Source organism: Triplophysa rosa, linkage group LG9 (genome assembly GCF_024868665.1).
Source record: "Triplophysa rosa linkage group LG9, Trosa_1v2, whole genome shotgun sequence".
Lineage (NCBI taxonomy): Eukaryota > Metazoa > Chordata > Actinopteri > Cypriniformes > Nemacheilidae > Triplophysa > Triplophysa rosa.
The window spans coordinates 1,303,447-1,319,853 of NC_079898.1; the positions used below are offsets into that span (position 1 = coordinate 1,303,447).

Here is a 16,407-nt window from a genome sequence, read left to right on the forward strand (position 1 = left end):
CGGCATCCCAGGCAGAACCTGGTCTCCATGTTTGGATGGGACGAGGTGATCCTGAGTGACCCACCCCCGGTCTGGTTTTGACGTCACTCAGGCTAGGGCCTCGGCCACTGGGTGGCTATACACCCATAAGTGGCGCCTCTTCTCGTCCTGGTGCTCTTCTCGGGAGAAGACCCGCGGAGTTGCTTGATCGGGTACGAGCTGTCCCTTCCTCAAGAGAGACTGGGGAGTAACCTCTCCCCCTCCACACTGGGAGTGTATGTAGCCGCTACGGCCACTCATCAAGTGCTGGGTAGCCTCTGGGACAGCACGACCTGGTCATTAGGTTCCTAAGGGGCGCGAGAGGGTGACCACTTTATCCACGCTTCGTACCCTCTTGCGACCTAGGTGGTGGGCCTCAAGAGGCCCCGCCCCCTTCGAGCCTCTCGGGGTTGCCGCTCTTTCTCACTCTTGATAAAGACGGCTTTCCTGATGGCGCTCACCTCCAAGAGGGTAGGGGGTCTGCAAGCACCCTCTGTGTCCACAGATTGCCTAGAACTCGGGCCCGGGATTCTCACGTTATCTTGAGACCCCGCCCCGGCTACGTGCTCAAAGTTCCCACCACTCTTCCGAGAGACCAGGTGGTGAACCTGCAGGCGCTCCCCACCGGGGAGGAAGACCCAACCTTTCCGTCTTGTGTCCAGTACGCACACTGCGCCTCTACTTGGACCGCACGCAGTGCCCAGAAGCTCTGAGCAGCTCTTTGTCTGTTTCGGAGGTCAGCAGAAGGGAGGGCTGTCTCCATAGAGAGGCTGGCGCACTGGATCGTGGATGCCCTCATTATGGCATACCGATCTCAATTCACCCCTGCCCGTTGAGAGTGAGGCACACTCCTCATGGGCACTGGCTCAGGGCGCCTCTCTAGCAGACATCTGCAGTTGGGCTATGCCCAATGACTCCGTGAGGTTCTAATACCTACATGCGGAACCGGTGTCAGCCCGCATCCTGGCAAATGGCATTACTAGGTATTCATATTGTCCAGAAGGGGTAATGAAGGCGGTTTTCTACTCGTCTCCGGACTTGATGCGGATTAAATTGTATGCACTTCGGAGATTGAGTTTGGTGAAGATCGTGGCATTTTTGAGTTGTTCCAGGGCCGCAGGAACCACGGGAAGGGGATAGGAAAACTTATGGGTCTGACAATTGAGTGTCCGGTTGTGGCGAGGGGGGCGTGGTTCAGCGAAGTCTGCAGCAGGAGAGAGAGCTCGCAGACGAGCGGTGACTAAATGAGGCATGTGCAAATGACTTACACCTGTATCTCATTGCAGTAAGTGGCGTGGGGAGCGTATAAACAGCCCGGAGAAGCAGAGCACGAAGAGAGAGACACGGAATGCTGACTGGCTGCTGAAAAGGCAAAGATAAAGACAAAGCGAAAGAATCTGTGAATGAACATTTACTTTGAAGCACCTGTGTGCGGTTGTTATATTTGTGAGTTGTATTAAAGTATAATTAAAGCCAGCAGCAGTGCCAGCCGACCTCGTCCGCTTCCTTCCTTTCCCTGAACTTGTGGGTCTAGGCAGGCAGACTGGACAAGTAGCTATCATATGACCAGCTCCCCACAGTATAAACAGAGCCGCTGACTGATACGGCAGGCTCGTTCCTCATGAGAAAGGCGGGACTGGTCGATTTGCATGGGTTCTGTGTCTGGAGGATTCTGGGGTGTCCTGATGGGGGTGCGTGGAGGAGATGCAGCGGGTTTAGTTGGGGGAACAGCTGCGAGGCGTTGCGATATGCGGACGGTGTACTGGATAAGATTCTCTAATCCTGCAGAGTCATCATGAATCGCCATATGAGTTCAAACGGTGGCGTCTAGACCTTGACGAAAGACCGCGATGAGGGCGGTCTCATTCCAACCCGAGTTGGCGGCGAGAGTTCGGAACTGGATGGCATATTCCCCAACAGATGATCATCCCTGCCTTAGTCGGAGTAATTGATCTTTAACAGAGAGAAGATTGACCGACTGTCCGAACACCGTGATAAAGTGCCCAAGGAAAGCAGCCAGGGTATCCGTGAGAGGACCGCTGGCTTCCCAGATGTTCTTTGCCCAACTGGGGGCCTTAACGGTGAGCAGGAAGATGACATATGCGATCCTGGCTTTCTCCGTAGGGAACAGGTGAGGTTGCATCTCGAAAAGGAGCTGGCATTGAAGCACAAACCCGCTGCATTCCTCCGCGACGCCGGAATATCGGCTAGGGGTGGCCATGGGACTGGCTACTGCACCAGGTGGAGGGACGGAAGAGGGTTGAGTGACCAGTTCGGTTAAGGGGTCGGGGGGTTGTGCAGGTGTTGTGGAAGAGGAGGGTTTGGTCATTGTTGGTACGTGGTCAGGTCTTCTGTAACAATACCAACAGACATAAGGACGATGCCACACAGGGAAACTGAAGTAGACTGATGAATGTTTATTGCAGGGATCGGGTGAACAGCAGATAGGCAAGTAAATCCAAAACAACAGGTAACATCCACAGGTAAGTAATTCCAAAGACAACAGGTAACATCCAGGGGTAAGTCAAAATGTTGGAGCTAGAGCAAAAGTAATACAACTAGACCTGACACTGAACATTACAAAACACAAGGGTTATGAAGAGTCCAGGGAATGATGATCAGGTGCGGGTGCAATCATGGTGATAAACTGGTGCAAAGGATTATGGGGAGTGTAGTCCGGTGAATGGAAACGTGTGAACCGGGGGAAAGGTGCAGATGCCGGGGTGTGGCTGACAGCTGTGGAGAGCTCATTACAACTAACTTGTTAAAATTGTTAAATTTTTACAGTGTAAAAAATACTTTATTTATTCTAAAAGGTGTAGGGCATGGGGGTGCTGTGAGGGGCCTCCAAAATAAATTTTGCCTAGGGCCTCCAAATGTTTAGAATCGGCCCTGCTCCCCTGACCGCACGTCCCTGGCTGGGACACAATACCTGTAAACAGACAAATGTTAAACTGCACAAACAACCCAAATACCAGCATCGCCCTCATCTGTCTGTCTCTATTGTAATAAAACTCGCACACACTTGGATCACAAAAACACTGTAAATAGATGTAGAGTATGCTGCATAGTTTGACAGGACTTACTTGGGCTGAGTTCTCTTAAGTATTGGCAAATAGTTGGGTACAGAGATGTAGATGAATGTCTTGGCCTCTTGAATTACTCTGAAAATGGCCTCAATGTCCTTCATACGTTCTTTAGGACAGAATACATCTGGGGAACCCTATCACAACCAACAAAGATAAAAAAAATCATGGTGTTTTTATACACACTACTCTAAAAACGGATCATCTGAAGTTAATGAAAATAGTTAATACTACCTAATCTGAGCTGATAGTAAAAATGACTTTAATTAGTTTGTTTATAAATGCTCCCTGCTGGAGAAACCCAATGGAAACCATCACAGAAGTTCTAATGGTGGTCAGTAAAATACTGTTATGAACCATTAGCTTTTTTTCATTAGAACCATTACAGAATTCCTTCTTGTAAGTGTGTTTTGGGCATTATTCCAGTATTAATGGTCTTATATTGCGTTCCATCTGCCACATTACATCCCCAATCACATACCAGTAAACACCATTATACTGTAGTTCCTTTTAAAACCAATACAATTTCCATTAAATCCTTTAAATGTTCTAATGTGTTTTGGGCAGAGATCTATTGTTTTTATTAGCAGGACTGTAAAAATTATTACACTATATCTTCTAAATTATATTATGGTGATAGAGTGTTTGTGCGCGTGCGTGTTTTCTTAGAGATGACTGAAATTCTGACTTGAGAGTACACACATACATTTGTGTTGTAATTTTTATGACTGGTTTTGTGGTCCAGGGTCACCAATAAGATAGTAAGTAGCATGTCTATAATTGTTGCAATAGCCAACAAAACATTGTATGGGTCAATTGTATTATCGATTTTTGTTTTATGCCAAAAATCATTAGGATATTAAGTAGATGTTCCATGAAGATATTTAGTAAATTTCCTACTGTAAATATATCAAAACATTAGATTTGTGAGTGGATGCAGCAAAATTGCTAACAAAAATGGCTGGAAACACGCCTACAAACATTACTTGCTGCTGCATGCTCTTTGAGAATTACCCACTCAAGTTTTATATCTATGTAAAATTTAGAATTTCAGCTTTCGGGTTCATCTTCTCTACATAACATCACGACAGCAGAAAACCAATAGAGAGCGTTAAAATAAACATTTTTCTTCTCAGCAGCGGCCTGTTACAGTGCCACTGATGGACAACTTTAAAGGCCATTTTCTTAATATTTTGATTTTTTGCACCCTCAGATTCCAGATTTTCAAATAGTTTTATCTCTGCAAAATATTGACCTATCCCAACACACTATACATCAATTGAAAGCCTGCAGATGATGTATAAATCTAAATTAATATAAAATTACCCTTATGACTGTGTAACGAGACAGCCAGAGACAACCAGAGACAAAGTAAGGTTCCACAAAGATTTAATAATAAATCAGAGCAAACACTACACGCTAAACACGCTAAACTACTCCTGTTTCGTGCATCGCTGCCGGCAGCTTGTTTGTATCAGTGCTCTTATCACTTCGCTCTAATATTAGTGTATTTTATTTTCGTTAATTATTATTGTCGTTGCTAACTTATCCTGATATCTCAATAACCCTGTTCCTGTTATTTACTTGGAAGAGTCTAAACCAAAAGTGATAGTTAACTTAACGCCGTTAGCATAGCAATAGCGTGTTAGCTTGCTTTCTGTTCACACTGTGGAATATCATCTTGCCTCTGGTTTGTCTTGTGTGCTAACTGTTTCTCTTTTTAAGCGAGTATACTACGATCCATCGAGCAACCTTGGTAAGTTGGAATTGCACTTCAAATCCGGTGAGTTATGGCTTCTATTCCTATTATTGTTACTTGCACCTCATGTCATATGTTTAGCTTAGCCTTCTCTGTCAGCTGCGAGGGCTTTATATGCGATAAATGCAGGGAAATAGTTAGGCTGACAGAGAAGATCTTAGAATTAGAGTCTCGCATCCAATCTTTATCTGAGGATAGTAAGAGTTTAACGACGATAGAAAACACTTTGGATGCGAGCAACATTAGCGCACACAGCTCGGTTCCGGTTGAAAATCCCCCGCAGCTGGGAAACTTCGTGACTGTGAGACGGCGTAGTCGCAGGACAAAACATCACTCGACCGTTCCGATTACAGTCTCGAACAGGTTTGCCCCGCTCAGTGACGCACCGACTGAGAAACCTGCTGAAAGTGCCCTAGTTATCGGTGATTCTATTGTTCGGAACGTTAACATAGAGGCACCAGCCACCATAGTCCAATGTTTACCGGGAGCCAGAGCGCCTGACATCAAGTCAAATTTAAATGTGCTGGCTAAGGCTAATCGTAAATTCAGTAAGATTGTCATTCACGTCGGCACAAATGATGTTCGACTCCGTCAATCGGAGATCACAAAAGATAACATTAAAGAGGTGTGTGAGCTCGCAAGCATGATGTCAGACACTGTAATATTCTCTGGCCCCCTCAATGCTTATCGTGGTGATGAGATTTATAGCAGATTATAATCACTAAATGGCTGGTTGTCTGAGTGGTGCCTGCAGAATGATATAGTTTTTATAAATAACTGGAAGAGTTTTGAGGGCAGACCTGACCTGTTGAAACGAGATGGTCTCCATCCCTCCTGGGCTGGGACTTCCATCCTGTCTAGAAATATGGCAAAAAGTCTTAATGCTAATGCTAAAACTTGACTCGCTGGGGCCCAGGTCAGGGAGCAGACAGTATGGCTTAACCAACTGTCTGCTTGCCGTCTCACGTCGCAGAATACACAAAATGTACAACATGTAGTAATCCGTTCTCCCAAACATCACAAAATAGAGACTGTGTCTGTCCCCCGGATTAGCAAACATAAAATAATGCGTAAACCTCTTGAAAGTAATTTAATAAACGTTAAACAAACTAAACATGAACAAAATACAGATAATCAACTGTTACGACTCGGATTGCTAAATATTAGATCTCTCTCTAATAAAGCACTTTTTGTTAACGATATGATAACAGATCATAAAATAGACATGCTCTGTTTGACAGAAACATGGCTAAAACCAGATGATTATATTGCTTTAAATGAATCTGTCCCCCAAGATTATTATTATAAACACGAGCCTCGTCTAAAAGGCAGAGGGGGAGGTGTCGCAGCACTTTACAATAACTCTCTTAGCATTTCCCAGAAGTCGAACTCTAAATATAATTCTTTTGAAGTCATGGTTCTTCATGTTTCAACACCTAATACTAAAGATAAAACACTTTTTAAATTGATTCTAGCTATTGTATATAGGCCTCCAGGGCACCACACAGATTTTATTAAAGAATTTGGTGGGTTCTTATCAGAACTAGTACTGGCCGCAGATAGACTCCTTGTCGTTGGTGACTTTAACATCCACGTAGATAACGTTACAGATGCCTTAGGAATGGCTTTCAAAGACACTCTTAACTCCATGGGCATTAGTCAACATGTGTCAGGACCCACTCACCTTCGTAATCATACTTTAGATTTAATACTGTCTTACGGTATAAATGTGGACGACGTTAAAATCCTTCAGCAGAGTGAAGACATTTCGGATCATTATCTGGTATTATGTTTGCTTCACTGGCCTACGGCTGCAAATAAAACTCATTGTTACAAATATGGTAGAACAATAACTTCAACTACCAAAGATGCGTTTCTCGATAATCTGCCCGAATTGTCTCAAATCATGAGAAATAACGTTGAAGATCTTGACATTACCACTGAAAATTTTAATTCCACCTTCTCGGTAACGCTAGACAAAGTTGCTCCACTACGTTTAAAGAAGATTAAAAATGGCAGCCCCACACCGTGGTATAATGAACACACTCAGGCTCTAAAGAAAGCGGCCCGAAAAATGGAGCGCAACTTTAAGAAAACTAAATTAGAGGTATTTCGTACAGCATGGAAGGATAGTATTCGAAAATACAGGAAAGCCCTAAAAACTTCTAGATCCGCCTACTTTTCATCACTAATAGAAGAAAACCAGCACAACCCTAGGTTTTTATTTAACACGGTGGCTAAATTAACAAAAAATAAATCGTCAGTGACTTCTGATCCTGTATATCAGCATAGCAGTGATGAATTTATGAACTACTTCACATATAAAATCCAAGATATTAGAGAAAAAATTATAACAATGCAATCAGAAGTGAAACCCGCTGAACAAACTAACTACAGCGCCCTTAAGGAGAAAATGCAATTATTTTATACCGTAGATCAAGATGAGCTGTCTAAAATTATTAGATCATCTAAATCAACAACATGCATACTAGACCCTATACCTACAAATCTACTGAAAGAGATGCTCCCAGAAATTATAGATCCTCTTCTTGGTATTATTAACTCATCTCTGACATTAGGACATGTGCCTAAAGCATATAAGGTGGCTGTTATAAGGCCCCTTGTCAAAAAACCCCAACTCGACCCTAGAGAACTAAGGAACTACAGGCCTATATCGAATCTACCTTTCATATCTAAAGTTCTGGAAAAAGTAGTTTCAACTCAATTATGCTCCTTCCTCCAAAGGAATGACATCAATGAAGAATTCCAGTCTGGATTTAGAGCATGTCACAGTACAGAGACTGCTTTGATCAGAGTTACAAATGATCTGCTATTGGCGTCTGACCGAGGTTGTATCTCGTTATTGGTGCTGCTAGACCTTAGTGCTGCATTCGATACCATTGACCACAGCACACTCCTACATAGACTCGAAAATTATGTCGGCATTAAGGGAATAGCTTTGAAATGGTTTAAATCTTATTTATCCGACCGTTTTCAATTTGTAGCAATAAACAATGAGGTGTCACGCAAATCGCAAGTCCAGTACGGTGTACCACAGGGCTCAGTCTTAGGGCCTCTGCTCTTCGCATTATACATGCTACCTCTAGGAGATATAATAAAGCGACACGGAGTTAGCTTTCACTGTTATGCTGATGATACTCAACTTTATATTTCCTCGAAGCCTCATGAAACACAGCAGTTCCATCGAATAATGGAATGCATAGTCGATATAAAAAACTGGATGAGTAACAACTTTTTATTACTGAACTCGGACAAAACGGAAGTGTTACTTATTGGACCGAAAACTGCTATAAGTAACAACCAAGAATACTGTTTAACTATTGACGGATGTTCCATAAAACCCTCGTCGTCAGCAAAGAATCTTGGCGTTCTATTCGATAGTAATCTGTCATTTGAGAGCCACGTCGCCAACACCTGTAAAATTGCGTTTTTCCATTTTAAGAATATATCTAAACTACGTCATATGCTGTCAATCTCAGATGCAGAGAAGTTAATTCATGCATTCATGACATCAAGACTAGATTACTGTAATGCACTGTTAGGTGGTTGCCCTGCAGGCTTATTACAAAAACTCCAATTGGTCCAAAACGCGGCAGCTCGAGTTCTTACACGTACAAAAAAGTATGAACATATTAGCCCGGTTCTGTCAACCTTGCACTGGTTACCTATAAAGCATCGCGTTAACTTTAAAATCTTGCTTATTACCTATAAAGCCTTACATGGTTTAGCTCCTCAGTACTTGAATGAACTCCTTTTGTATTACAGTCCTTCACGTGCATTACGCTCTCAGGCGTCCTGTCAGTTGGTAATACCTAGAATTTCAAAATCAAGTGCAGGTGGTAGATCCTTTTCCTATCTAGCGCCTAAACTTTGGAATAGTCTTCCCTGCACTGTCCGGGAGGCAGACACACTCTGTCAGTTTAAATCTAGACTAAAGACGCATCTTTTTAATCTTGCATACACTACTCTTCCATAATATAAATCTTCAGAGGGTTTAGGCTGCATTAGTTAGATCAACCGGAACCAAAAACACAACTGATGTACTTGTTGCATCAAAGAGTACAGAACAGTACTCTACTCTCAGCCAGTCTTGTCTCATTGTTCCAAGGTTACCACAGCGAGCAGGATGCAGTTCATGGCCTGACCTGATGGTAGAGCGGAGAATGGGAAGTGGGGACCTGACAAGAGCTGAGATGATAGAGCTGGATAAAGAAGGACGCGGTCTCTTGACATGTCTTCACCACAAAACTTCAAATGCTATTAGATTATTAATGATAATCTTAAACTATAATTTATTTTATTATTAAGTTTATTTATTTTATTTAGCCTTGTTGTGCAAGTTCTCTGGAGCTTGTGCAGAGGCAGCAGCTTTTGCCAGAGGGGAACTGGAATCCCCTGGTTGGGCCTGGGTTCTCCTGAGGTTTTTTTTCTCGATTAGAGTTTTGGGTTCCTCGCCACCGTTTGCATACTGTTTTTGCACTATCTGCCTGACCGGGGGGGCTGCTTTAGAATCTTAAAGTTTTACTTAATTAATATTGCATATAGGAATTTATTATCTGTTATATTTGACCTGTGCTTCTCTCTCCTTTATCCTAAATGTGTGCTCTCACTGAGCGTGTGTGTGTGTGCGTACTTGTCTGTGTACGTGCGTGTGTGTGTGTGTGTGTGTGCGTGCGCATCCGTGTGTGTGTGTGTCTCTGTGGCTGTGTGTGTTGGTGCGTGTTGTGTGTGTGGAGTGTTTTGTGTGTGGGTGTGTCTGTCTTCTGTGTTTTCAACCTTTTCTTGTTTTTGCAGGTACAACTTTGATTGTTTTGCTTGTAGTCAATGTGTCTCATGTACAGCTGCTTTGTAACAATGAAAATTGTAAAAGCGCTATATAAATAAAGTTGAGTTGAGTTGAGTTAAACAAAAACAAGATCAGACATCAATAGGGAGAACAGAATGAGTATATATGGAGTCGTGGTGATGAGAATAATTGTTGGCAGGTGAGGTTAATTACAGACAGGAGACAGGTGGATTACAACGGCTCAACCATATGCTTCACCTGATCAATTCGCATCTTATAGTCCACTTAAATAGCAGCTGCAATTATCCAGTACAGTAAGCAAGGAAATCAACATCATGTATGCTCGATCCAATACAGACTAGTTTACTAAAAGAAATGCTTCCTGAAATCATAGATCCTATTCTTACTATCAATCCGTCTCTGTTATGTCCCTAACACTTTCAAGCTGGCTGATATTAGGCCTGTTATTAAAAAGGCGCAACTTGATCCCAGAAATTAGTTAATTATAGACAGTGTTTTGTAAGTTACTTCCAAACTGTAATACATTCCAGATTACTTGTTACTGTTATTTAAAAGTAATCCCTTACCTTGCAATATTACTTTCTCATAATTGTAATACGTTACATGACTCCTGTATTACTTTTGATTTACTTTCACCAAAATAACTACAGAAGTAGAACTTAACATTCTAAAATGACAAAATGTCTTGGTATTTTTGTATTTTCAAAATACAAAATACTTTTTGCCAATCAACCTCTTTATTACACTGCTGATTTCTTGAATTAACTAGGCTATACAAAAATAAATACAAAAAATACTAAGATTAAATGCATTTAAATACAAAATACTATTACACAATAATAGTATTTTGTATTTCAAATGGATGTATTTGAAACACGGATGTATTTGAAACATCCATGCAGTCTAATAAGGAGGTTGACTGGCAAAAAGTATTTTAGTTTGAAAATACAAAAATACTAAGATTAGGTTTATATTTATTGCTATATTTACTTATCTGAATGGTTTCCTAGGTATTGTATATATGTTTTGTTCTGTTGAACTCAAATGATGTTTTGGGAGATTTAGGAAAGCAAACAAATCTGGGTCACCTTTGACTACCATTATAATCTTTTCTGCTATGGTAGTCAATGATGCCAAAGAATTTTCACTTGCTAATGTAGCGAAGGCGTATAGAAAAGATTCGAAGCATATGATTGTAGCAGACTACGTCACCATATTAATAGGGAAATAGTTCAACCCCAAGAAGGGCACACAGATTCACTAGTGTAATAAAGGGCATAAGACGTGAATATCAAAAATTCAAAAATTTATTCAATCCAATAATAATAGTAAATATAATAATGTTAAAAGTAGCCATATGGCATCACAGGAGTAAATATATCAAGCAGTCTCACAATTACAATCCTACACACACACAAAGGAGAACAAGGTATACCAGAGGCAGGTAAGTTGGCAACTAAACCAAAGGCTCCTATATTACAATCGTAACACCAGGTGCACAAGGCTCGCTAGTACACACGCAAGCACACAGTGGAATCAATCGTCAATGCACAGCACTCAGTGACTGGTAACCCACCACCGCACGGCAAGACTAGCCAGCTGCCTGCCCTGGACTGAGACTCCTGTAACATAGGAAGGAAAATTTACCAAAGTAAAGAATAACCTAAACAAAAACAAACAAAACAAAAATGATAACAGAACAAAAACTCAAACTTCTACAAAAAGACAAAAGGTAAAGCAATAAATACCATGCTTTGTATGAGCAGGATAGTTAAACAAAAATCAAAGAAATCAAAAGCACAATTGACACATATTGGGAGGTTAGTAGGTCGTACTGCACTTCCTTATTCACACTTGTCCAACGAAAGAAATTTAAGAAAATTAACAACTGCACAATAACTAAAATAATAAATCTAAATAACAGCTTATAACCCCAAAAATCCCAACAACACACACCCACACACTCTAAGGGCAAATGCACATTAATAGCACAAGTGCCAGCAAAGCAGTGTAGACGTAAACCATGCAGGTTCAGCAACGCAGCATAAGCCGGAAAAGATGCAATGCGGTGAAGCAGTGCAGACGATACGGCATGGACAAAGCAGCAGCACCGGAAGGGTTTGCCCGCAGTAAAACTAAAAATCACCCAAGCCTCTCAATTATCATGTACTCCTAAAAAAAAGGGAGATGTTACACAACGAACCATTTAAAAATATGTGTACGAACGTGGGGTTTACATACCTTTATATCGTGGCTACAGCCATGATATAATGAAGCGCTCATATGCACAGCCAGAGGCTTTCACCCAGCCACAGCAAAGAACTGCAAGGGGGAAAAACATCAACCCATGCCCGATACATAACACTATGACCCACAGCAATGATCGAACGTACCTTTGCACTACCAACACGGAGCCTTCGCACACACGGATGACCCACAGCATGCACTAGCATTTAAACTGGGCACGGAGCATTTATCTCCAAACACGGCCGCGAAGTAAGTCGCCAGACAATGCTGCAGCAGATTTACAATTGACTTATTAACTTTATATCCCTCATCAGTATGAGCTGCAGCGAAACAACACGTACCTCTCTTACGCGGAACTACTCACAACCCGGAAGGGACTGTCCTCGGACAATGTCGCTCAAACATTACTGGACACAACAACAGTGCCCCAACGTGCCGCATTTATATGTTCCAGGGGACACTCAATTGTGCAAGGCAAAATCAATGCGTAATGAGTTACCGACAAGACGGTCCATACTGCTTGTCCCACTACACTAACATTCTACTAAATATCTTTTTGTTCAACCGAATAAAATTTATACAGGTTTGGAACAACTAGAGGGTGAGTAATCCATAACAGAATTTTCATTTTTGGGTGGAGTGTCCCTTTAAAAAAGATCCCATGTGTGCTCGAGGCCACGCACAGAAATGGATGGGAAACGTGTTTTCTCTTCATAAGACATTTGTGTATCATCTGGATCGTTGGCTCTGAGATTGCTGCAGTTGATTCGAACACCGGCTTCAGGGGAAGCGGCAGCTAACTGAAGAACTGACTCAGAGAGAGCAGCCACTGACTTGGAGGCTGGTTTAGGGGATACTGCAGCTGACTTGAACGCAGGCTTAGAGGAAGTGGCCGCCGACTGAGAAATTAACTCTGGGGATGCAGCCGCTGCATGAATGCTAGCTTGGGGGTACTTTAGCCGACTGGGACATTGACTCTGAAGAAACAAAGACTGACAGGGATTCCAGCTCTGGGGCGGCTGCAGCTGACCTGAACTCCGGCTCAGGCCCACTTGCCCTGGGGATGCTGCATCTGGCAAAAACGCTTGCTCAGGGGAAGTGGCCCACTCCGGGGGTGCAGCCGCTGACACGAACGCCGGTTCTGGGGGTGCTCCATATGACTCAAACACTGGCTCAGTGGAGGCGGCTGCTAACTGAAGAATTACCTCCGGGGATGCAGCTGCTGACTCGGAAGCCAGCTCATGGAATTCTGTAGTGAAATGAGACCGTGACTTTGGGGAAACAAGGACTGACTGGGACCTAGATTCTGGAGAAGCAATGACAGGGATTCCAACTCTGGGGAAGCTGCAGCTGAGCTGGACTCTGGCTCAAAGGAAGCGGCTGCTGACTGTGGGCCCACTGGCCCTAGGGACACAGCCACTGACTTGGAAATCTGCTCAGGGGAAGCTGCAGTTGACTCGGTGGCCGGCTCAGGGGAGGCAATGGCTGACTTTGTGGCCGGCTCAGGGGAGGCTGCGGCTGACTCAGGTTCAACTGGCGCGAGAGGATTTGGAGGAAGCTCTAGAGGAGTTTTTTGCCACTGGCTCTGGGAGTTTGAAGGGTTCCAGGGGTTCGAATAGGTCTGATTCTGAGTCTGAAAAATACTCATACACTGGAGGACCAAACGTCTCGAGCATCCTCCTTGAGAACTCCTCAACATCCTGGCAGAAGGACATTTGAGCCCCCCACACCGCAAGTCCCCACTCTCTGGCCCGACCGGTTAGCCCAGAGATAGAAGACTCCACGGGGCACAGGTGGGGCTGCTGGGCAAAAAGAAAAGAAAATTGAAGAATTAAATAATAACAGGCACTGGGCTCACAGTCATAGAGCAGTAGTTCAAGGTGGGGCTCGTGCTCCATGGTGCGTTCCAGACTGCGTGTAGAGGCGGAGGATTGGCTGGTGAGGACACTATGCCACAAATCCTCCCCCTGTGCTTATAGCTCTATGATGTGGGTTTTGAGGATCTCTCGCTGGGTGTTCAGGGCCTCCACCTCCTGCGTGGTGGTGTTGAGGCAGGTAGCATGCTGTTCTAGCATGACTCCTCGAAGCTGCAGTGCCGAGCGAATAGAATCAGACCCCGCTGAATCCATAGCTTGGTCAGACCATTTTGTCATGCAACAGACTGGATTCAGATGCGGGCTACAAGACATGACTTTATTAAAACACAAAACAGGCTTTTCAGAGGAGACAACTGGCATAAGGACATCACTGAGCAGAGCAGTAAACACAGCGGGCAGGGCAGCAGGCATGACCGCTTGGATGGGAAAGTAGCCTGACCGCGACTGCAGGTGCAAAAACTGAGACAGCCCGGGGAGAGCTGCGGCGGCGGAGAGAGATCCGAGATGTCGAAACCCTTCTCATTTAGCAGACACTTTTATCCAAAGCCACTTACAAATGAGGTAAACAGTAGAAGCAATTGGAACAACATAAGGACAACAAAAAGCATGAGCGCAGTAACACTGGTCTCATATAGCCTACCACAGTATACAAAGCTAAGGTTTTGTTTTTTCTGTTAAGGATAGAAAGAGTAGAAAAGAAATAGAAGTCAGAGCTAATTGGTCAGGTGTTGACGGAAGAGATGTGTTTTCAGACAATTCTTAAAGAAGGCTACAGAATCTGCTGACCTTGTAGCAGCGGGCAGATAATTCCACAAATGTGGAACAGATCCAGAGAAGGTACGTGAGAGTGATTTTTTTCCCTTTTTAGAATGGCACTACAAGACGTTGTTCATTTGCAGAGTATAGGGATCTGGCAGGTACATAAATCTGTATTAGAACTAGACAATATTAAATATAGAAGTCAGAAGCAGGGTTGCAATTCCACGTGAAACACCCCAAAACAATAATTCACAAAGCACAGAAAAAATATCTGCAAGGTAACTGCTCTAGTGATATCAAATATGCAACGGTCTGACAGCGAGCAAGATAAACACAAGGAATGTAAAGAGGAGAAAACAATGAAGGGATGCAACAGAGACAAGGCAATTAATAGGAAAACAAGAGGGTGGGGAAATGCCATGTGCTCACCACAAAACAAGGACACACTAGACACGAACCCTGACAGATTCATGCATTCATGACAGCAAGATTAGACTATTGCAATGCTTTACTGGGTTTTTGATCTGTTGGGCTGATACAAAAACTTTATTTGGTCCAAAATGCAGCCAGAGTTCTTACAAGAACAAAAAAGTACAATCACATCAGCCCAGTTCTGTCCACACTGCACAGGTTGCCAATTAAGCATCAAATAAAATTTAAAATCTTGTTAATGACATATAAGACCCTAAATGGTTTAGCTCTTCAGTACCTGACTGATCTCCTGTCGCATTACAGTCCTTTACGTTTCCTGCGGTCTCAGAATTCAGGACAGTTGGTATTACCTAAAATTTCAAAATCTAGTGCAGGTAGGAGATAATTTTCCTACCTAGCACCTAAACTTTGGAACAGTCTTCCTTGTAATGTGCGAGAGGCAGACACACTCAGTCAGTTTAAGTCTAGATAAAAAAATAGGCTATTTAGCATTGCCTACACCTGACTCTACTGCACCACACTCCAAATCCTGCAGGATTGTTAGGCTGCAATAGTTAGATCAACCGGAAATGGAAACACTTCCCATTCAAACTGTTGTATCGTTTTCATTAAATAGTATGGAATGGTCGGTATGTCTGTCTTCTCATCCTCCGGAGGTAACCAAAGATGGATCTGGCTCATAATCAGAGTGGTCCGAAGGGATGAGACCAGGCAATCTTCATCACAAACTAAGAGCAAAGATGGACTACTTTTTACTTACTTTAGTATCCAGTGTACTTAGCATCTTTTTTTCCCATGACGGCAGTTGGAAGTTATAGCTGCACTCAAAGTTATTGAGTGTAGCTGTAACTTGTCAGAGGAGATGTGGTGCTCCCGGCTGGTTTCTCCCTAGGTTTTTTCTTCATTTATTCATCATTGGAGTTTGGGTTCCTTGCCAGTGGGCCATGTTGGCTTGCTCACATGGAGACGACCTATATTAATTTAGCTGAGGACTCAATTACTCAACTAAATAAAATAATATTTAAATTGCATTAGAAAGGTCTTACTCTTTCCGTAATAGGATGCACTGTATTACCTGTTGATTTCAAAACAAGGCTGAGTGGGATACAAGTCCTTGAGCACTGCATTACACTACATTGATGCCTGTCGTTCCGCCGGTCCGGTCGTTATGACTAAAATACTGTAGGAAGGTAAACATGCTTAAAAAATACAATCTAGCGATTAGCAACAGGCTAATATCCAAAATAGATTTTATATAGATAATACACTATTCTTAATCCCAAAACTAGGTGCTAAGTAGTGTTGGGTGTAACTAGTTACTAAGTAATTAGTTACAGTAAATTAATTACTTTTCCCTTAAAAAAGTAAATTAAGGGATTACACTTATTTTTTCTGTAATTT

At 42.9% G+C, this 16,407-nt stretch overlaps 1 protein-coding gene across 1 annotated transcript in view; it reads right to left on the reverse strand.

Annotated features, from left to right (window-relative positions):
• The window catches only part of LOC130559661 (inactive phospholipase D5), a 133,888-nt gene that overhangs the window by 22,499 nt on the left and 94,982 nt on the right, over positions 1–16,407 (reverse strand). The window contains 1 exon segment of the mRNA XM_057342870.1: positions 3,105–3,241. Coding sequence (XP_057198853.1) covers positions 3,105–3,241 — 137 coding nt within the window.